The 22,550-nt window shown below is 44.6% G+C and overlaps 1 protein-coding gene across 2 annotated transcripts in view; it reads right to left on the bottom strand.

Annotated features, from left to right (window-relative positions):
* Nucleotides 1–22,550, bottom strand: part of LOC128693307 (paired box protein Pax-6-like) — a 45,564-nt gene that overhangs the window by 11,310 nt on the left and 11,704 nt on the right. Inside the window, exons 1-4 of one of the 2 annotated variants that reach the window (XM_070089498.1) lie at nucleotides 5,492–5,728; nucleotides 3,626–3,802; nucleotides 2,435–2,630; nucleotides 710–942 (exon numbers count right to left, since the gene is read on the bottom strand). In XM_070089498.1, coding sequence (XP_069945599.1) covers nucleotides 710–942; nucleotides 2,435–2,630; nucleotides 3,626–3,662 — 466 coding nt within the window. In that variant the 5' untranslated portion in view covers nucleotides 3,663–3,802; nucleotides 5,492–5,728. Of the gene's footprint in view, nucleotides 1–709; nucleotides 943–2,434; nucleotides 2,631–3,625; nucleotides 3,803–5,491; nucleotides 5,729–22,550 lie in introns of those variants that run through there. The other variant, XM_053782920.2, reaches the window with a different exon arrangement.

The following is a 22,550-nucleotide window of genomic DNA, read 5'->3' as shown; positions in this document are numbered from 1 at the left end:
GATAGTAACATGATGGGAACACTGCAGTGTGGGGCTTCCCTATTCTTCATAACAGTAATACGGTGGGAACACTAGTGTGGGGCTTCCTTGGTGAGGGGGCTCTTGATCTAGAGAATTGGGTCTGTACTCCAGTTCCCTGAATTGAACCTGAATACCTACCATTCCCCCCCAAACAGGTGCTGTATATTCCTACGGGTTTAGCCTCCCCCCCATGATTATAATAATCCCTGTTCTTCATAACAACAACATGGTGGTAACACTGCAGCGTGAGGTTTCCGTATCCTTCATAATAGCAATATAGTGGGAACACTGCAGTGTTTGGCTTCCCTATTCTTCATGACAGTAACATGGTGGGAACACCCGCAGTGTAGGGCTTCCTTCTTGTATACACAGATGACAGCAGAAGCAGGGAAATGATAAAGATAATGTAATCAGTCTATCAGTCTTAAAAAAAATAAGTTTTGAAGTGATCAGTCCCTCAGCTTGAAGGAGAGTTCATCTCCACGGAGCTGCGCTCTTCCCCAGGATGAGGGACTGACCACTTCAAATACTTATTCTCCAAGGTTGATGGACTGATTATATCATCTTTATTTCACGTCTACTGCTCCCTTTGTATTTGACTGAAGAAGCCTACTGTGTAGGCGAAACGTTTCGTCAACAAAGATACCCAGCTGCTGCACATTGGAGTACTCCATACCTATGATCTCACCTTCACCGTCAGAATGGTTGCTGGTGGCTGACGGGGAGTCCTTGGCGGCAGCAGCAGCGCTGACGGCGGCGTTGTGAGCAGCCTGCTCTGCGGCAGCGGCGGCGTGGAGGGGTAGGGAGGCAGCTAGAGGGGATAGGAGGGCAGGGTTAGCCCAGGGAAAGGCGTAGGGGTTGTAGAGGCCGTAGCCGGCGGCGCGAGCGAAGTCTGCTGCTGCTCTCTCCGCCGCGCGGTTCCTGCAGGAGGGAAATATGGTGTCAGCTGTGCGAGTTACAAGTTGACGCATTTAGCATCATTAGCAGTGTGCGGATACCCTATGAGTTACACGGTGGGAAGACCCGCAAGGTGCGGTGACCCAGCTGTATGAAACGGGCAAATTTTTTATATCTTTGGTAAGTTTCGAAAGTTTTTTTCTACTCGAGTCGCGGCCTTGAGCGAGCCAGCCTGCCTGCCTGCCTGCCTGCCTGCCTGCCAGCCAGCCAGCCAGCCAGCCAGCCAGCCAGCCAGCCAGCCAGCCAGCCAGCCAGCCAGCCAGCCAGCCAGCCAGCCAGCCAGCCAGCCAGCCAGCCAGCCAGCCAGCCAGCCAGCCAGCCAGCCAGCCAGCCAGCCAGCCAGCCAGCCAGCCAGCCAGCCAGCCTGCCAGCCTGCCAGCCTGCCAGCCTGCCAGCCTGCCAGCCTGCCAGCCTGCCAGCCTGCCAGCCAGCCTGCCTGCCTGCCTGCCTGCCTGCCTGCCTGCCTGCCTGCCTGCCTGCCTGCCTGCCTGCCTGCCTGCCTGCCTGCCTGCCTGCCTGCCTGCCTCGTTCAGTGAGAAGACCCGAAGTGTGCTGTGAATTACGCTGTGGGATCACCCGCAGTGTGTATCAGCCTTATTCTGTACGATAGTTACATAGTGGCCTCTATGAAATTATCCCGAATAGAATTAACCTATATATCATTAGCCTTTATAGAATTAACCTATATAGATTTAGCCTATATGAAATTAACCCCTATGGAATTAGAATCTATGGAATTATAAACACAACTCTGTTTTGATCATATATCAATGTTGCTATTAATAAATAGGTATGCCATTATTATTAGGCTTAGCTTAGTAAGACACGGCATAGTGGACATGTAACTGGAAAGGCAGCAATAGAACACGGCAGAAGTCAGGTGCATGACGATCCTGTTGACGGAGGAGACAACACTGACAGGTTCCTGTCAATTTTTCATTACGACATGGCAGGGGGACACGTACCTGAGGATCCTGTAGACAGAGGTCACGTACCTGAGGATCCTGTAGACAGAGGACACGTACCTGGCAATTCTTCAGTAGGACACGGCAGGGGGACATACATGAGGATGCTGTTGACGGAGGACAAGACACTGGACACGTACCTAGCAATTTTTCAGTAGGACACACCAGGGGGACACGTATCTGAGGATCCTGTAGACGGAGGACACGTACCTGTCAACTGTTGAGTAGGACAAGGCAGGGGGACGTACTTGAGGATTCTGTTGACAGAGGACAAACCACTGAATGCGTACCTGTCAATTTTTTAGTACGACTCGGCAGGGGGCACGTACTTAAAGATTCTGTTGATGAAAGGCACGGGCCGTGATCACGTACCTGGCAGTCCTTTAGGACACGCCATCGACACATACCCGGAAATCCTTCAGAGGGACACGGCAGGGGATACGTACCCGAGGATGTTCTTGATGGAGGACACGGCAAGGGGGGACACGTACCTGAGGATCCTGTTAATGGAGGAGACGGAAGGAGCGGTGGAGTTGGTACACACGCTCTCAGAGATGAGTTTCTCTCGGATCTCCCAGGCGAAGATGGTCGGGTTCTCACGCTTGTACTGCTCGATCTTGTTTACCACCTGAGGAGTGGCTACTTTCGGCTTCGAACCTCCGATCATACCCGGCGGTCGTAGCGACCCTGAGACAGATACACGGGCGTGGTTACTTGGGCAGCAAGACTTGAAAAAGCAGTGTACAGCTACTGTATTCTTAACGATGGTTACATAGTGGGAATAAAAGCTGGCTATTTTGTCCCTTGATTTTGTCACTTACGTAACTGTTGTATCGAATGGGATAGCGTGAGACGGGAGGCATGATGCGGAGGGGTGATTAAACGGGAAAGAGGATGGGCGGGGTAGTTGGCTGGAAAGGAGAGGGGAGGGTGAAGAGGAAATAGGAAGGTGTTGTTAAGAGGGAGGGGAAAGGAAGAGAGTTGTGGATGGGGGAAGAGAGGGGTGACGATAGACAGGGAATAGGTGTGGATGGTAGAGGAAGAGGGTGTATTTTGTGAAGGAAGGTAGTGTTTGGTGAAGGAAGACAGTGTGTTTGGTCACTTGTTTGAACCAGTGATGTCACTAGTCACTCATCATCCACATCACTCACAACACATTCCACTCACCACCCACACCAGTCACCACCATCATCGCTAACCACTCACACATCACTCACCCACACATCACTCACCACCCACACATCACTCACCACCCACACATCACTCACCACCCACACATCACTCACCACCCACACATCACTCACCACCCACACATCACTCACCACCCACACATCACTCACCACCCACACATCACTCACCACCCACACATTGCTTACCACCCACACATTGCTTACCACCCACACATTGCTTACCACCCACACATCACTCACCATCCACACATCACTCACCACCCACACATCACTCACCACCCACACATCACTCACCACCCACACATCACTCACCACCCACACATCACTCACCACCCACACATTGCTCACCACCCACACAACGCTTACCACCCATACATTGCTTACCACCCACACATCACTCACCATCCACACATCACTCACCACCCACACATCACTCACCACCCACACATCACTCACCACCCACACATTACTCACCACCCACACATCACTCACCCAGGAGCTTGCTGACCGCGCCCTGCTGGGAGACCATCTGTTGAGCCAGTTCGTACTGCCTGAGGGAGGGCAGGGAGTAGCGGGTGAGGTCGAGAGGCGAGGCAGCGGCAGGTGACGACGAGGTAGTTATACTACTGCTGCGGGAGTACAGGTCCCTCAGGGAGGCCGGCACTGTCCCTGCACGGGAGAGAACACGGAAGTGGTCACTGACACTGATACACAATAAAGGTGTGGTGACCTGAGTTGAGACGGAAAACGGGATGTGGTGACCTGCGTTGAGACAGGAAATGGGATGCGATGACCTGCATTGAGACAAAATGGGATGTGGTGACCTGCGTTGAGACATAAAGGGATGTGGTGACCTGCGTTGAGACAGAAAACAGGATGCGGGGACCTGGGTTGAGACAGAAAACGGGATGCGAGGACCTGGGTTGAGACAGAAAACGGGATGTGATGACCTGCGTTGATGCAGAAAACAGGATGCGGGGACCTGGGTTGAGACAAAAAAAAAAAAGGGTTGTGGTGAACTCCTAATCACCGTGAACGTACAGTGCACGTTCACCTAAACTCAAGGAAAATGAATGCCTTTATACTGATTAATCTTGATTCAAGGAAATGAAAGTCTCCTTCCCTTCCTTGGATTGAACTTAAATACTTCCTATTTTCCAGGCACTGCATGACGCCTCGGTTCTTACCACTTACTCATGAAATAATAATAATAATATAATAATATAATAATAATGAGTGAATCATACGACCATATGGGTTATATCTGCGAATATTCCACGTTCAAAAATACAGAAAAACGCTAACATTTTCGGTCTAACTTTAGACCCTCCACAGGCGATAATGAATAAGGTGTCAAGGAGGTCTTATATATGCAGCACGTCGGGTAGGCACGAAAAAAGCACTGCGGTAGTCTACTGGCTCACACTTGGCCGGTCTTATTAAAATCAAACCCTACTGTTTGATGATGTGTAATAATGTGTGAAACAGGTGCGAGCTGCGTGTTCAGGGTAATCCAATGGTCGAGGGTACACTTTATATACACTTTAGGGAAGAGGGTGTACTTTGTGAAAGTTTATCCTGCCTGAGTCTCAATTAAGCCCATGGCTGGAGTGACTGGACTGTCAGTGAGGTGTTACATAGCAGGTCTCTGTTATGTCGGTGTGGATTGTTTTGTGTGTCAGTGAGGTGTTACCCAGCAGGTCTGTGTTATGTCGGTGTGGATTGTTTTGTGTGTCAGTGAGGTGTTACCCAGCAGGTCTGTGTTATGTCGGTGTGGATTGTTTTGTTTGTCAGTGAGGTGTTACCCAGCAGGTCTGTGTTATGTCGGTGTGGATTGTTTTGTGTGTCAGTGAGGTGTTACCCAGCAGGTCTGTGTTATGTCGGTGTGGATTGTTTTGTGTGTCAGTGAGGTGTTACCCAGCAGGTCTGTGTTATGTCGGTGTGGATTGTTTTGTGTCAGTGAGGTGTTACCCAGCAGGTCTGTGTTATGTCGGTGTGGATTGTTTTGTGTGTCAGTGAGGTGTTACCCAGCAGGTCTGTGTTATGTCGGTGTGGATTGTTTTGTGTGTCAGTGAGGTGTTACCCAGCAGGTCTGTGTTATGTCAGAGGTGCGCGCGTCTCCACGTGCGCTGGTTATGACTCAGGTTTTTGGATAAAATTGTTTGCTTTTTGTTTTGTCAGCTTGCCGGAGGAGGCCGGCACTGTGCTGCAGAAATTAACTTTTGTTGATATAGTACCTGACTAGCCGGACTGTAGTTCGTACGTCGGCTTGCGTGCAGCAAACGTGCATGCATACATGTATGTATGTACACACACACACACACACACACACACAGGTAGTATTTCTAAAACACGCACCTGTAGCTAAGTAGTAAACACAGTCGGCATATAACCAACAGGTTCTTGAATGATATTAAGAGCACGACTCCTTACACCCGTTGCCTCTGTTTCCCATTTGTCCACTGAGTAAGCAGAATCTACCTGACATGGGGACAGACACACTCACAGATTGAACACCCAGATGATCCACTGACATGATGACACTTGCTTCAGTATCATTTAATGAACAAATGAACCAAGTAGGTGAAGAGGCAAGTATGAGAATTAGAGGGAATCAAGAGATATAAATTAAATGAAGAGGCAGGGGTTACTTTCCCAGCGAGAACCCAAAGACTCGTGTGCAACACCTGGGTACCTTTACTGATGAGACGTTTCGCCCGCGCAGCAAGCCTGCGCGCTGGCCTGTGAATTTTAAGACTCGCCAACCTGGGTTCAAAGCCTCAGCCGTTTGTTGTGGGGTTCGTAGAGGGTATTTGGAGGAATGGAAAACACTCGTAGGTAGTTATGGAGGCGTATATTACAGATACTTGAGACAGGTTCCAGGCTTGCCTTTCTACCGTCTTCTGTGCCTCGCCGAGGAATGAGACAGAGGCCTCTAGGCTGACTCGCAGGTTCACATAAGAACATAAGAAAGAAGAAACACTGCAGCAGGCCTACTGGTCCATGCAAGGCAGGTCCAAGTCACCTCCCGGCTTCAACCACTGACCCACCTAGTCAGGTCAGGTCACATCCACTTAAGGAAGGGGCACGTATCCACCCACACCCGCACCCACTCATGTATTTATCTAACCTATTTTTAAAACTACACAACGTCTTTAGCTTCTATGACGGTACTCAGGAGTTTGTTCCACTCATCCACAACTCTGTTACCAAACCAGTGCTTTCCTATATCCTTCCTTAATCTGAATTTTTCCAACTTAAAAACATTGCTGCGAGTCCTGTCTTGGCTAGATATTTTTAGCACGCTATTTATATTCCCTTTATTCCTGTTTTCCTTTTATACACCTCAGTCATGTCACCCCTAATTCTACGCCTTTCCAGAGAGTGCAGATTCAGGGCCCTCAGTCTATCCTCATAGGGAAGATTTTTGATACATGGGATCAACTTTGTCAACCTCCTTTGTACGCTTCCAGTGCATTTATATCCATTCTGTAATACTGTGACCAGAACTGTACAGCATAATCTAAATGAGGCCTAACCAAGGATATACAGAGTTGAAGAACAGCCTGAGGACTCCTATTCATGCTCCTTGATATGAAGACAAGGATTCTGTTCGCTTTATTGAGAACACTTATGTGCTGTTGTCTTGGTTTTAGATTACTGCTAACCAGAACTCCCAAATCCCTTTCGCAATCAGTAATATTAAGATCTACATTTAGTTTATATGTGGCATGGTTATTTTCATGTCCAATGTTTAGAACTTTGCATTCGTCTATATTAAACTGCATCTGCCACTTCTCTGACCACTGCATCAGTCTAGTTAAATCTTCCTGGAGTGCTCTAATGTCCTCATTGGAATGACTTATGCGACCTATTTTAGTGTCATCAGCAAACTTGCTTATGTCGCTGTTTAATCCCTCATCAATGTCATATAAATTGTGAACAAAGGGCCCAACACTGATCCCTGTGGAACACCACTCGTGATGCGCCCCCAATCTGATTTCTCCCCATTGATGCAAACTCTCTGCTGCCTATCTGTCAACCATGCTTCTACCCAGGAAATAGTTTCTCCTTTTCCGTGTGCCTTAATTTTTCTCAGTAACCTCTGATGTGGAACTCTATCAACAGCCTTACTGAAGTCCATATACACAATATCATATTCATTTCCATGATCTACCTCCTCAAATACCTTGATGAAAATTGTTAGTAAATTCGTAAGATAGGAACGCCCCTTTTTAAAACCATGCTGAGATTCATTAATCAATTTATGCCTTTCAAGATGGTTACGAATTGTCTCGGCAATTATTGATTCATAAATTTTCCCACTATAGAGGTAAGGCTTATTGGTCTATAGTTCGAAGCTAAGGACTTGTCTCCTGCTTTGTAAATAAGTATTACATTTGCCATTTTCCACTTGTCTGGAACTATGCCAGTTTGTAGTGATATACTGAAAAGACTAGCCAAAGGTTTGCTAAGTTCCCCTTTACATTCCTTTAAAACCCTTGCAAACAGTTTATCAGGGCCTGGGGATCTGTTCGGTTTTAATTTCTCTATTTGTCTGAGGACCTTGTCACTAGTTACCCTAATCGTGCTTAGTTTATTATCTTCCTGTTCTACATAATTTATAATTTCTGGAATTGCGCTAGTATCTTCCTACGTAAAAACTGAGAGGAAATAAGAGTTAAAAATTTTACACTTTTCCTTATCACTGTCAGTAATCTGACCTGAGTTACTTTTGAGTAGGCTAATTCACGGGGTGACGTGACACCACGGCTAGCGAGAAGGCCTTACTATAATTAATTGGGAATGTTTATATAAGTGTATTATGCAAGTAACACCGTTCACACGTTCCGGGACTTGACAGGCTTTTCCGATCTAATACAAAGACGACTCTTATACCTGAGCCAGTAGAAGTGGTGAGGTAAATTTAAGATGTTGAGTCCCTCAGCCTTGATGGAAGGTGTTCAGTCCCTCAGCCTTGATGGAAGGTGTTCAGTCCCTCAGCCTTGATGGAAGGTGTTCAGTCCCTCAGCCTTGATGGAAGGTGTTCAGTCCCTCAGCCTTGATGGAAGGTGTTCAGTCCCTCAGCCTTGATGGAAGGTGTTCAGTTCCTCAGCCTTGATGGAAAGTGTTCAGTCCCTCAGCCTTGATGGAAGGTGTTCAGTCCCTCAGCTTTGATGGAAGGTGTTCAGTCCCTCAGCCTTGATGGAAGGTGTTCAGTCTCTCAGCTTTGATGGAAGGTGTTCAGTCTCTCAACTTTGATGGAAGGTGTTTAGTTCCTTAGCCTTGAAAGACGGTGTTGAGACTAGTCCCATATCCTTGATATAAAATGTTTGGTTTTTCAACTTTGTTGGAAGGTGTCCAGTCCTTTAGCTTTGAAATCAGGTGTTCACTCCCTTAGCCTTGATAGCAGGTGTCACTCCCTTAGCCTTGACAACAGGTGTTCACTCCCTTAGCCTTGAAAGCAGGTGTTCACTCCCTTAGCCTTGAGAGCAGATGTTTAGAATTATTCATCAGATTGTCAGTATTGTATATTGTTATTGTAATGCTACGATCCGAAAGTTCAACTTACCAGAGTACGAGAGACAGAACACCAGCAACCACAGGTGTTAAGCCATTCACAGCAGTGATAGTAGTAGTAATAGCTGCAGCAGTAATAGAAGCAATATCAGCAGCATCAACAATAGCACCAGTAACAACAAGAACATCAGGAGAAGCAGTTGCAACAGTAGCAGTAAGAGCAACAGCAGTAGCAGCAGCAGCAGCAGCAGCAATAGTAGCAGCAGTAGTAAGAGTAGCAGCAATAACAGCAGCATCAATAGCAACAGCAGAAGCAGTAACAACATTAGCAGCAACAGAAGCACTTGCAACAGCAGCTGCAGCAGAAGGAGCAGAAGAGTAGCAGAAACAGCAGCAGCAGCAAAGCATTTACATTTGCACCAAGAGTTAGCAGGAGCCAGCAGACAGGTAGCTGTGCTTACACCTGCTCACTCACACCATGCACAGGTGTTGTGGTGGGTAACCTTCATCATTAACGTCCGCACCGTCCCTTACCTACCCCCCCTCACCTCCACCACACCTGTGTTGTGGGTGTGTGAAGGAGGATTGTGTGGAGGAGGAGACGGTGGGGTTTGTGGTGGGGGGAGTTGGGGTTTGTGTTGTGGGGAGGAGGGGGGTTGTGGTGTGGGAAGGAAGGGGTTGGGGGTGTAGGAAGAAGGGGTTTGTGATATGGAGAGGAGGAGGAGGGATGGATTTTTAGTTCTCCTCCATTCCCCACTCCCCAGGTCCTTGACTCTTTACATGACTGTATCAACCACCATTCTGAGACTGGTTGCCTCCTTATCACTGTATCAACCACCATTCTGAGACTGGTTGCCTCCTTATCACTGTATCAACCACCATTCTGAGACTGGTTGCCTCCTTATCACTGTATCAACCACCATTCTGAGACTGGATGCCTCCTTATCACTGTATCAACCATTCTGAGACTTTGCCTCCTTGTCACTGGTACTTATTTTGATGCCAGTATCAACAACATAACAAACCTGGGCATCAAGACCACACTGGTGGACCAACATCACTGACATAACAGACCTTGTCCTGGCGGACCTCTTGCAGAAGTGCCTAAGTATCAATTTATTCCTATCTAACGTTTATGAATCTGTAATTGGTCCTTTGTTAAATTGTGCCCATGAACACGATAGGAAAAAAAGTCAGACTTACGGTGTCATGCACATAGCGATAACTCGACGTTACAGAGCCTAGCGGACAGCGATAAGTGGGCGTTTATCAGCAATATCAACGAATGGAATGCAAGGTATTCATACGCAAGAAATAATATTTCTTACAAGCGCAGTGGTGAGTGTCTACAGTATGTAGCAAGTGTGAGGCAGCAGCAGCAGCGATGGTAGCAATAGCTGCAGCAGTAGCAGCTACAACAACGGCAACAGTAATAGCTGCAGCAGCAGCAGCAGCAGTTATAGCTGCAGTATTAAATACAGCAGTAACAGCAGTAATACCTCCAACATTGGCAACAGTAATAGCTGCAACAGTAGTAGCAGCAGCAGCAGCAACAGTAATAGCTGCGGCACCACCACCACCGCCAACAGTAGCTGCAGCAGTAGCAGTGTAGGCATCACTTAGCATTGCTATATCGACGTTGATAGCTCCTCATAGCCATTACCCCCCTGATGAACACCCGCCTCAGGTCCCCAGCCGGCCGCTCTCTTAATATACTCAATATCTAGTGGCGAGCGGCTTCTGCTGTCTAATATATACCCCTGGCTCGCTCGCGGGGCCACTAACTACCCCTGGCTCGCTCCCGGGGCCACTAACTACGGCTGCATCACTCTTACCCATACCCATCTACGTCTCAACTTTCCTATGGTCTGGGCTATCTATTGAATGAGTCTGCCTTTTAAAATCTAGTTGTTTTTTATTCACGTCTGAAAGCGTATAAGCTTTCTACTGTCTACTGATGCATCTAGCTTTTAAATTTATCTATAGACGTACATTTCGGAACCTTTCTAGGGTGTGTGATATCGACTGATTAGTTCTAGTATTAACATCCACCTATAATCTACTTTAATATTTCCTAAGATTGGTGTGACCTTCTGGCTGTAATCCATATCTGGAACACCTGCCGCATGGAGTCAGCTCTGTAGCAGACTTAAGCCTCACAGTAAATTCATGGTCCACATACATCGATATGCACCTGGTAAGTGACTGGCCCGGTGGGCCCTGCAGATAAGCAACACGCCATACATATGGTGGCACGACCTGGATATTTGGGGCTCCTACTTCAACAAGAACACCTTTAAACAACTCTAAAGTGAGAATAAGGCACACATTATTACATGTACGTGCCCTTGTTCTTCTGTGATTTCTGACTTGCTGCTAACTGAGGAGCACATCTGAGCTGCCCATGGCCTAAACCTTTTCACATAAATTGTGGTTTTATAGTTACCGAGGTATCTGTGGGGACCTCGTGGCATGTTTAGGAAAGTTTATGATGCCTAAAGATTGGATGTTTTTCTTTTATTGTCGCGGGATATTTTAAACCTCCTGTTAGAATTTTTTTTGTCATGAGCTTGTTAATGTTAATGGTTTTCATTTTTGAAGGACGACTTGGGCCAGTTAGAGACAGTCTGTATGTCATCGTAAAGTAAACATTACAATTTCCTTAAATCAACTGAATGATTCTACTTTTTAATCTGTTGTTAGTGTCTCAGCCATCTACATCTACTTCTGAAGAATCATATTTAAAACATCTTTCATATCTGAATGTGTGTGGTAATTAATGTTGCCATACGAGGTTGCCAACATATGAGGGTCATTGAAGGAGCCATTTAGCACAGCTACTTCAGGTTATTATACTATACAGGTTAAAAGGCATTACAGAAGGTGAACTACCGCATGTTACATAGTCTTGAACTTCTCCTGGTTTCATTATGGAATTAAACGCATTATATTTATGCCCATTACTTGAAATATCTTCAACGTTATCAACCATTTCTAATCGTTCAGTAAGACTGATCATTATTTTTTTTAGTTCAGTTAGACCCTGGCTGCCTTCAAGAGGGAGCTGGACAGATACCAAAAGTCAGTACGGGGCTGTGGTTCGTACGTTGGGCTACGTGCGCCCAGCAGTAAGAGCCTGGTTGATCAGGCCCTGATCCACTGGGAGTCCTCGTCAAGGACTAGGCCGCGGGGACGTTGATCTCCCAGAAACAACCTTCAACAGACTCCTGGTAAGTAGGTCACTTATATTATGCCCACTCTACCTATCCTGTGGGTATAGTGGAATAGATAACAGAATATCATCCTGTGGATGATAGTTACTTCAAACCCATGACGTGGCTGATAGTCTCAGAAAGTGAGCCCCATTAATCTGTTAGCTAGGGTTTTTAACACGAGTTACGGATTCATTAATAGACTTAATGGGCACGTCAGTTCTCCTATCTTCTAATAATATGTTATTTTTTCCCTATAATGTACTTTGTCCATAATTACTATGGCATTTGCTTTGTCTGCTTTCCTAAGGTGAAGTCCAGGATCTTTCCTTAATTCATGGTATAACTTAACAAATATTTGATGACAGTAGTGTTGTGGAGGTTAAGTTATACCATGAATTAAGGAAAGATCCTGGACTTCACCTTGCGAAACAGACGAACCAAATGCGATAGTGATTATGGACAGGGTAGTTTATAGTGGAAAAATAAACATGATATGAGGAGACAATGAAACTCGGGCGCCTCTTAATGGATGGAAGGAGTGACTGTAATAATACGGCAGCATTACAGAGATACAGAACTGATGCATCAAAGTTCTGCTCAACCAACATGTTATAGAATATCTCGATGCGGTGTAAGCAGTGACTGACTATTACCCCACTCCTCTCCCCTTCCCCCTCCCCCTCCCCTTCCCCCTCCCCCTCCCCTTCCCCCTCTCCCCAGACATCAAGAGAAACATCTTACAGTTGTTAACGATTTCAGTCACATGAACATTACAGTGAATCACGTTCAGTACATTACAGACACTAATCCAAGGCACTGGGGGGGGGGGAATATTTTTTTTTTATGAATAATTCACTCTGAGCGTCTCCCAGGTTCAGAGCTTCAACACACCCTCTTCACTGAGTGGTAAGGACACTTCAGTGGAAAGGGTCGGCTTTGTGAACCCAAGCGTAAAGCTAGCTCTCATTCTCTCTCTCTCTCTCTCTCTCTCTTCCACTACCTCCCATAAACTCATCCCTCTGACCACGCCCTCTCGTGCACCAGCAACGCTCATAGTCACGTCCACGCCCACACCTCCTCTTCTGGGAAGTGCAGCTGAGTTAATGATACCAGGACACGGAGGAAGGAAAGGTGAGACAACGTGAAGCCAAGGTGAACACCACAGCCGGATACTGTATAACATCACCCAGGTACTTCATACAAGAACCAGGTACTACACACAAGAACCAGGCACTACACACAAGAACCAGGCACTACACACAAGAACCAGGCACTACACACTAGAACTAGGTACTACACAAAAGAACCAGGCACTACACACAAGAACCAGGCACTACACACTAGAACTATGTACTACACAAAAGAACCAGGCTCTAAACACAAGAACCAGGCACTACACACAAGAACCAGGCACTACACACAAGAACCAGGCACTACACACTAGAACTAGGTACTACACAAAAGAACCAGGCACTACACACAAGAACCAGGCACTACACACTAGAACTAGGTACTACACAAAAGAACCAGGCACTACACACAAGAACCAGGCACTACACACTAGAACTAGGTACTACACAAAAGAACCAGGCACTACACACAAGAACCATGCACTACACACAAGAACCAGGCACTGCACACTAGAACTAGGTACTACACAAAAGAATCGGGCACTACACACAAGAACCAGGCACTACACACAAGAGCCAAGCACTACGCACAAGAACCAGGCACTTCACACTAGAACAAGGCACTACGCACAAGAGCCAGGTACTACACACAAGAACCAGGCACTACACGCTAGAACCAGGTACTACACACTAGAACCAGGCACTACACACTAGAACCAGGTAATACACACAAGAATCAGGCACTACACACAACCAGGTACTACATACAAGAACCAGGTACTATACACAAGAAACAGGCACTGCACACAAGAACTAGGCACTAAAAATTAGAACCAGGCACTACACACTAGAACCAGGTAATACATACAAGAACCAGGCACTACACACTAGAACAAGGCACTACACACAAGAGCCAGGCCCGGTGGCCTGGTGGCTAAAGCTCCCGCTTCACACACGGAGGGCCCGGGTTCGATTCCCGGCGGGTGGAAACATTTCGACACGTTTCCTTACACCTGTTGTCCTGTTCACCTAGCAGCAAATAGGTACCTGGGTGTTAGTCAACTGGTGTGGGTCGCATCCTGGGGGACAAGATTAAGGACCCCAATGGAAATAAGTTAGACAGTCCTCGATGACGCACTGACTTTCTTGGGTTATCCTGGGTGGCTAACCCTCCGGAGTTAAAAATCCGAACGAAATCTTATCTTATCTTACACACTAGAACCAGACACTACACACTAGAACCAGGTAATACACACAAGAACCAGGCACTACACACGAGAACCAGCACTACACACAAGAACCAGGCACTACACACAAGAACCAGGCACTACACACAAGAACCAGACACTACACACTAGAACCAGGTAATACACACAAGGACCAGGCACTACACACGAGAACCAGGCACTACACACAAGAACTAGGCACTACACACTAGAACTAGGCACTACACACATGAACCTGGCACTACACACAAGAACCAGGCACTACACACAAGAACCAGGCACTACACACAAGAACCAGGCACTACACACAAGAACCAGGCACTACACACTAGAACCAGGCACCACACACTAGAACCAGGTAATACAAAAACCAGGCACTACACACAAGAATTCCCTCAAGGGAGGTTCCTTGACGCTGGTGAGGGGTTCTTGATCTAGGGAATTGAATCTGTGCTCCAGTTCACTGAATTAAGCCTGAATACCTTCCACATCCCCCCCACATGCGCTGTATAATCCTACGGGTTTCGCGCTCCCCCTTGATTATAATAATACACACAAGAACCAGGCACTACATACTAGAACCAGGTAATACACAACCAGGCACTACACACTAGAACCAGGCACTACACACTAGAACCAGGCACTACACACAAGAACCAGGTACTACACACAAGAACCAGACACTACACACTAGAACCGGGTAATACACACAAGAACCAGGCACTATACACTAGAAACAGGTACTACACACAAGAACCAGGTACTATACACAAGAACCAGGCGCCACACACGAGAACCAGGCAGTACACACAAGAACCAAGCAGTACACATTAGAACCAGGTACTACACACAAGAACCAAATACTACAAGCAAGAACCAGGTACTACACATACGAACCAGGTACTACACACAAAAAACAGGCACTACACACGAGAACCAGGTACTACACACAAGAACCAGGTACTACACACAAGAACCAGGTACTATACACAAGAACCAGGCACTACACTCAAGACCCAGGTACTACATACAAGGACCAGGTACTTCATACAAGAGCCAGGAACTACACACTAGAACCAGGCATTACACACTAGAGCCAGGCACTACACACTAGAACCATGTACTACATACAAGAATCAGGTACTTCATACAAGAACCAGGCACTACACACTAGAACTAGGCACTACACACTAGAGCCAGGCACTACACACTAGAACCAGGCATTACACAATAGAGCCAGGCACTACACACTAGAACCATGTACTACATACAAGAATCAGGTACTTCATACAAGAACCAGGCACTACACACTAGAACCAGGCACTACACACTAGAACCAGGCACTACACACTAGAACCAGGCACTACACACTAGAACCAGGTACTATAAAATGCGACCCAGACAACAATAATACAACCCAGACACCAGGTAGATGTATTTCGGTCTCTACATCATCTGAGAAAAGTATCCCTATATTGTATATCCCCTGCCCCCCCCCCTCTTCCTCTACCTTAATGCACGTGACTATAATAGTACAGAGTGTGGCATAAGTTTGCAGGTAAATATCAGCACTGAAGGTATGATGCGAGTCAGGAGAGGCATTCCAAAGTTAACAAATGGAAATTAATATCACAATTCGTTCCAGTAGATTATTATGACATGCACAGCCCATGTCTAGTTTACAGCTTCCATTAAGAAACATCAGGTTTAAAATTAAACTGAAGAGGCATTTTCGTGGTATCTCTGAGAGACCAACTTCCTCGTGACACGAAAGTTTTTTTTCGGTACATTACAATAAAAATAAATAAAAGCGATTTTTTTTTTCAGTTTTCATTCCTCATTTATCTTCTGTTTCAAATTATCTACAATCATGTACAAAAAAGAAAATGATTTTGGTTTTTACTAGGAAAATCTGATTTGAAGAAGCTGACATCCAAACAGCCGAAGATCAATACAAAAGTACTTCTACTTAAGGTACTTCGGTGTTTAGGGTTTGACGTCGATCAGAAGAGGCGTTTTTTAGTTTCATTTGAAATAATAAAGTAGATATATTGAAATAATAATAAAATAGATATATTGAAATAATAATAAAGTAGATATATTGAAATAATAATAAAGTAGATATATTAATCAAACAGACAAATTAAGTCAATAAATTCCAGACAAACAAGTTGATGAACCAGGTAATATATTTTCAAGTTGACTTAACAACTAAAAAGATGAATTTAGCAAACTATTAGCTAGTCTCTCTAATGTTAAACAGGGAGCGTGTAGCAAATGTAGAAGACGTAGCAAATGTAGAAGACGTAGCAGAAGTAGAAGACGTAGCAGAAGTAGAAGACGTAGCAGAAGTAGAAGACGTAGCAGAAGACGTAGAAGACTGTAGAAGATGTAGAAGACGTAGAAGACGTAGCAAATGTAGAACACGTAGCAAATGTAGAAGACGTAGCAGAAGTAACAAATGTAGAAGACGTAGCAGAAGTAACAAATGTAGAAGACGTAGCAGAAGTAACAAATGTAGAAGACGTAGCAGAAGTAACAAATGTAGAAGACGTAGCAGAAGTAGAAGACGTAGCAGAAGTAGCAAATGTAGAAGACGTAGCAGAAGTAACAAATGTAGAAGACGTAGCAGAAGTAACAAATGTAGAAGACGTAGCAGAAGTAACAAATGTAGAAGACGTAGCAGAAGTATCAAATGTAGAAGACGTAGCAGAAGTAACAAATGTAGAAGACGTAGCAGAAGTAACAAATGTAGAAGACGTAGCAGAAGTAACAAATGTAGAAGACGTAGCAGAAGTAACAAATGTAGAAGACGTAGCAGAAGTAGAAGACGTAGCAGAAGTAGCAAATGTAGAAGACGTAGCAGAAGTAACAAATGTAGAAGACGCAGAAAATGTAGAAGACATAGCAGATGTAGAAGACGTAACAGAAATAGGAGACGTAGGAGATAACCAGCATGATATTAACGTAGCTGGAGAGTGAGTCGTGAACATAACAAGTCTCAATACCATCACACAGATGATGGTTCTTGCTTCACAACTTCACTAATTCAACTTATTAAGGTATTTGAAGTGGTAAACAGCTGTTACTGAGACGTTTCGCTCTGTGCAGAGCTTTAGCGAAATGTGAGAGCGAAATGTGCCAGTTAAAGCTAGTTCTGCAGCCTGTGTCTCGACTTCAATATTATTCGCAGCGCGACGTTACCATCTTAAAATGTTTGATAATGTCATATTATGTCATTCTGATAAATGTTTATAATATCACTCTGATAAGAATAATATATCAAAGTTTATGTCATTCTGAAAAGAATGTTATATTAGTGCTTATCATGTTATTCCAATAAGAATAATATAACAATGTTTATCATATTCTCATAAGAATGATATACCAGTGTTTATTATATCACTGATAAGAATGATCGCAACGAGACTCATAAAACAGAGTTAAGACGCACGAAACTGGAGGAGACAATATCTTGGGTCACGAGCGTAGCTTACCAGAAACCCGTGCGACGACTTTTCACATTATCAAGTCACTTAACAGTGGTCCAGGGCGGACCGAAACGTCGTCCTGAGGTTCCTCTTCCATGTCTAGGTTTCTGGCAAATTATTGAAAACGGTATAAAATATCGACAAGTTGACGATTAAGACATATGTGCCATATTTGGGTATCTTTATTGATGAAACGTTTCGCCTACACAGTAGGCTTCTTCAAATACAAAGGGACCAGGAGAAATAAAATAAAGATGGACTGATTACATCAACCTTGGAGAAAAAGTACTCGAGTTGAGCTCTATGGAGTTCCAGGCTGAGGGAGACTTGTTCCTGCCACGACATTGCTGTGATGATGAATAAAAATAGTCGCCGAGATGTTTGTATGAAGGGTTCACGGACAACACCAAACAGAGAAGGACAAATAAATTCTAAGGACCCGGATTGTAATACATTATTGTTGTGGTGGTGGGAGATGAATGCAGGTTTGTGCAGCCGCATTTCTGATCCCCCTCCATCTTGGGAGGAGGTTGGCAGGTTAGTTAATTGGGCTTAAAGCCTGTGGATACACGAAGGCCATGTATGGATGTATGTCACCTATGCACAACCGGTCGAAAACACTTCTATCACAAATATGGGCGTAACGGCACTAAAGCTCCATCTGTATATACACTGAGACATACGCACTTCCAGGCGTAGGTGCGTTGTTTCTATCTGTGCATAGACATCAGTAGAGCAATATTCATTAGGATATATACAGAGAAGGCGGTAAGTGGATCACGCACAAAGTAAACAACATTGTACATAAGTCACCCTTAGTGGAAAGAGTGGATTGTTTACAAGTGTGAGTGTAAACACACTAAGGCGTTCACTATATTATTGTTTTTTCTCTTTTGACCATATTGTGAAGGTAACAAATTGTTGCAGCTCCATCTACTCTCTCTCAAATATATATATATATATATATATATATATATATATATATATATATATATATATATATATATATATATATATAAGGTAGTAGGTTGGTAGACAGCAACCACCCAGGGAAGTACTACCGTCCTGCCAGATGACTGTGAAACAGAAACCTGTAACTGTTTTGCATGATGATAGGATTGCTGGTTTCTTTTTCTGTCTCATAAACACGCTAGATAACAGGGATATCTTGCTACTCCTACTTACACTTTGGTCACACTTCACAGACACGCACATGCACATATATATACATACATCTAGGTTTTTCACCTTTTTCTAAATAGCTTTTGTTCTTCTTTATTTCTTCTATGTTCCATGGGGAAGTGGAAAAGAATCTTTCCTCCGTAAGCCATGCGTGTCGTATGAGGCGACTAAAATGCCGGGAGCAATGGGCTAGTAACCCCTTCTCCTGTAGACATTTACTAAAAAAAGAGAAGAAAAACTTTATAAAACTGGGATGCTTGAATGTGCGTGGATGTAGTGTGGATGACAAGAAACAGATGATTGCTGATATTATGAATGAAAAGAAGTTGGATGTCCTGGCCCTAAGCGAAACAAAGCTGAAGGAGGTAGGGGAGTTTCGGTGGGGGGAAATAAATGGGATTAAATCTGAAGTATCTGAGAGAGTTAGAGCAAAGGAAGGTGTAGCAGTAATGTTGAAGGATCAGTTATGGAAGGAGAAAAGAGAATATGAACGTGTAAATTCAAGAATTATGAGGAATAAAGTAAAGGTTGGCTGCGAAAAGTGGGTCATAATAAGCGTGTATGCACCTGGAGAAGAGAGGAATGTAGAGGAGAGAGAGAGATTTTGGGAGATGTTAAGTGAATGTATAGGAGCCTTTGAACCAAGTGAGAGAGTAATTGTGGTAGGGGACCTGAATGCTAAAGTAGGAGAAACTTTTAGAGAGGGTGTGGTAGGTAAGTTTGGGGTGCCAGATGTAAATGATAATGGGAGCCCTTTGATTGAACTTTGTATAGAAAGGGGTTTAGTTATAGGTAATACATATTTTAAGAAAAAGAGGATAAGTATACAAGATATGATGTAGGGCGAAATGACAGTAGTTTGTTGGATTATGTATTGGTAGATAAAAGACTGTTGAGTAGACTTCAGGATGTACATGTTTATAGAGGGGCCACAGATATATCAGATCACTTTCTAGTTGTAGCTACACTGAGAGTAAAAGGTAGATGGGATACAAGGATAATAGAAGTATCAGGGAAGAGAGAGGTGAAGGTTTATAAACTAAAAGAGGAGGCAGTTAGGGTAAGATATAAACAGCTATTGGAGGATAGATGGGCTAATGAGAGCATAGGCAATGGGGTCGAGGAGGTATGGGGTAGGTTTAAAAATGTAGTGTTAGAGTGTTCAGCAGAAGTTTGTGGTTACAGGAAAGTGGGTGCGGGAGGGAAGAGGAGCGATTGGTGGAATGATGATGTAAAGAGAGTAGTAAGGGAGAAAAAGTTAGCATATGAGAAGTTTTTACAAAGTAGAAGTGATGCAAGGAGGGAAGAGTATATGGAGAAAAAGAGAGAGGTTAAGAGAGTGGTGAAGCAATGTAAAAAGAGAGCAAATGAGAGTGGGTGAGATGTTATCAACAAATTTTGTTGAAAATAAGAAAAAGTTTTTGGAGTGAGATTAACAAGTTAAGGAAACCTAGAGAACAAATGGATTTGTCAGTTAAAAATAGGAGAGGAGAGTTATTAAATGGAGAGTTAGAGGTATTGGGAAGATGGAGGGAATATTTTGAGGAATTGTTAAATGTTGATGAAGATAGGGAAGCTGTGATTTCGTGTATAGAGCAAGGAGGAATAACATCTTGTAGGAGTGAGGAAGAGCCAGTTGTGAGTGTGGGGTAAGCTCGTGAGGCAGTAAGTAAAATGAAAGGGGGTAAGGCAGCCGGGATTGATGGGATAAAGATAGAAATGTTAAAAGCAGGTGGGGATATAGTTTTGGAGTGGTTGGTGCAATTATTTAATAAATGCATGGAAGAGGGTAAGGTACCTAGGGATTGGCAGAGAGCATGCATAGTTCCTTTGTATAAAGGCAAAGGGGACAAAAGAGAGTGCAAAAATTATAGAGGGATAAGTCTGTTGAGTATACCTGGTAAAGTGAATGGTAGAGTTATTATTGAAAGAATTAAGAGTAAGACGGAGAATAGGATAGCAGATGAACAAGGAGGCTTTAGGAAAGGTAGGGGGTGTGTGGACCAGGTGTTTACAGTGAAACATATAAGTGAACAGTATTTAGATAAGGCTAAAGAGGTCTTTGTGGCATTTATGGATTTGGAAAAGGCGTATGACAGGGTGGATAGGGGGGCAATGTGGCAGATGTTGCAAGTGTATGGTGTAGGAGGTAGGTTACTGAAAGCAGTGAAGAGTTTTTACGAGGATAGTGAGGCTCAAGTTAGAGTATGTAGGAAAGAGGGAAATTATTTCCCAGTAAAAGTAGGCCTTAGACAAGGATGTGTGATGTCACCGTGGTTGTTTAATATATTTATAGATGGGGCTGTAAGAGAAGTAAATGCGAGGGTCTTGGCAAGAGGCGTGGAGTTAAAAGATACAGAATCACACATAAAGTGAGAGTTGTCACAGTTGCTCTTTGCTGATGACACTGTGCTCTTGGGAGATTCTGAAGAGAAGTTGCAGAGATTGGTGGATGAATTTGGTAGGGTGTGCAAAAGAAGAAAATTAAAAGTGAATACAGGAAAGAGTAAGGTTATGAGGATAACAAAAAGATTAGGTGATGAAAGATTGGATATCAGATTGGAGGGAGAGAGTATGGAGGAGGTGAATGTATTCAGATATTTGGGAGTGGACGTGTCAGCGGATAATAATAATAATAATAATAATAATAATAATATCTTTATTTACTACAAGTACATGTACAAGGTATACAGTCCTAGCTGACAACAATGACATACTACTATATAGAAACTCCCTTGTTATGCTCTGCATTTCGGGCAAATTAGGTCAGTGTCCCAGGATGCGACCCACACCAGTCGACTAACACCCAGGTACCCATTTTACTGATGGGGAACATAGACAACAGGTGGAAAGAAACACGTCCAATGTTTCTACTCTGGCTGGGAATCGAACCCAGGCCCTCGCCGTGTGAAGCGAGAGCGGTAGCCACCAGGCCACCAGAAGATGAAGATGAAGTGAATCATAGAATTGATGAGGGGAAAAGGGTGAGTGGTGCACTTAGGAGTCTGTGGAGACAAAGAACTTTGTCCTTGGAGGCAAAGAGGGGAATGTATGAGAGTATAGTTTTACCAACGCTCTTATATGGGTGTGAAGCATGGGTGATGAATGTTGCAGCGAGAAGGCTGGAGGCAGTGGAGATGTCATGTCTGAGGGCAATGTGTGGTGTGAATATAATGCAGAGAATTCGTAGTTTGGAAGTTAGGAGGAGGTGCGGGATTACCAAAACTGTTGTCCAGAGGGCTGAGGATGGGTTGTTGAGGTGGTTCGGACATGTAGAGAGAATGGAGCGAAACAGAGTGACTTCAAGAGTGTATCAGTCTGTAGTGGAAGGAAGGCGGGGTAGGTGTCGGCCTAGGAAAGGTTGGAGGGAGGGGGTAAAGGAGGTTTTGTGTTCGAGGGGCTTGGACTTCCAGCAGGCATGCGTGAGCGTGTTTGATAGGAGTGAATGGAGACAAATGGTTTTTAATACTTGACGTGCTGTTGGAGTGTGAGCAAAGTAACATTTATGAAGGGGTTCAGGGAAACCGGCAGGCCGGACTTGAGTCCTGGAGATGGGAAGTACAGCGCCTGCACTCTGAAGGAGGGGTGTTAATGTTACAGCTTAAAAACTGTAGTGTAAAGCACCCTTCTGGCAAGACAGTGATGGAGTGAAT

This window comes from Cherax quadricarinatus, chromosome 28 (genome assembly GCF_038502225.1).
Source record: "Cherax quadricarinatus isolate ZL_2023a chromosome 28, ASM3850222v1, whole genome shotgun sequence".
Classification (NCBI taxonomy): domain Eukaryota; kingdom Metazoa; phylum Arthropoda; class Malacostraca; order Decapoda; family Parastacidae; genus Cherax; species Cherax quadricarinatus.
This window is presented reverse-complemented; position numbering and strand designations above follow the sequence as displayed.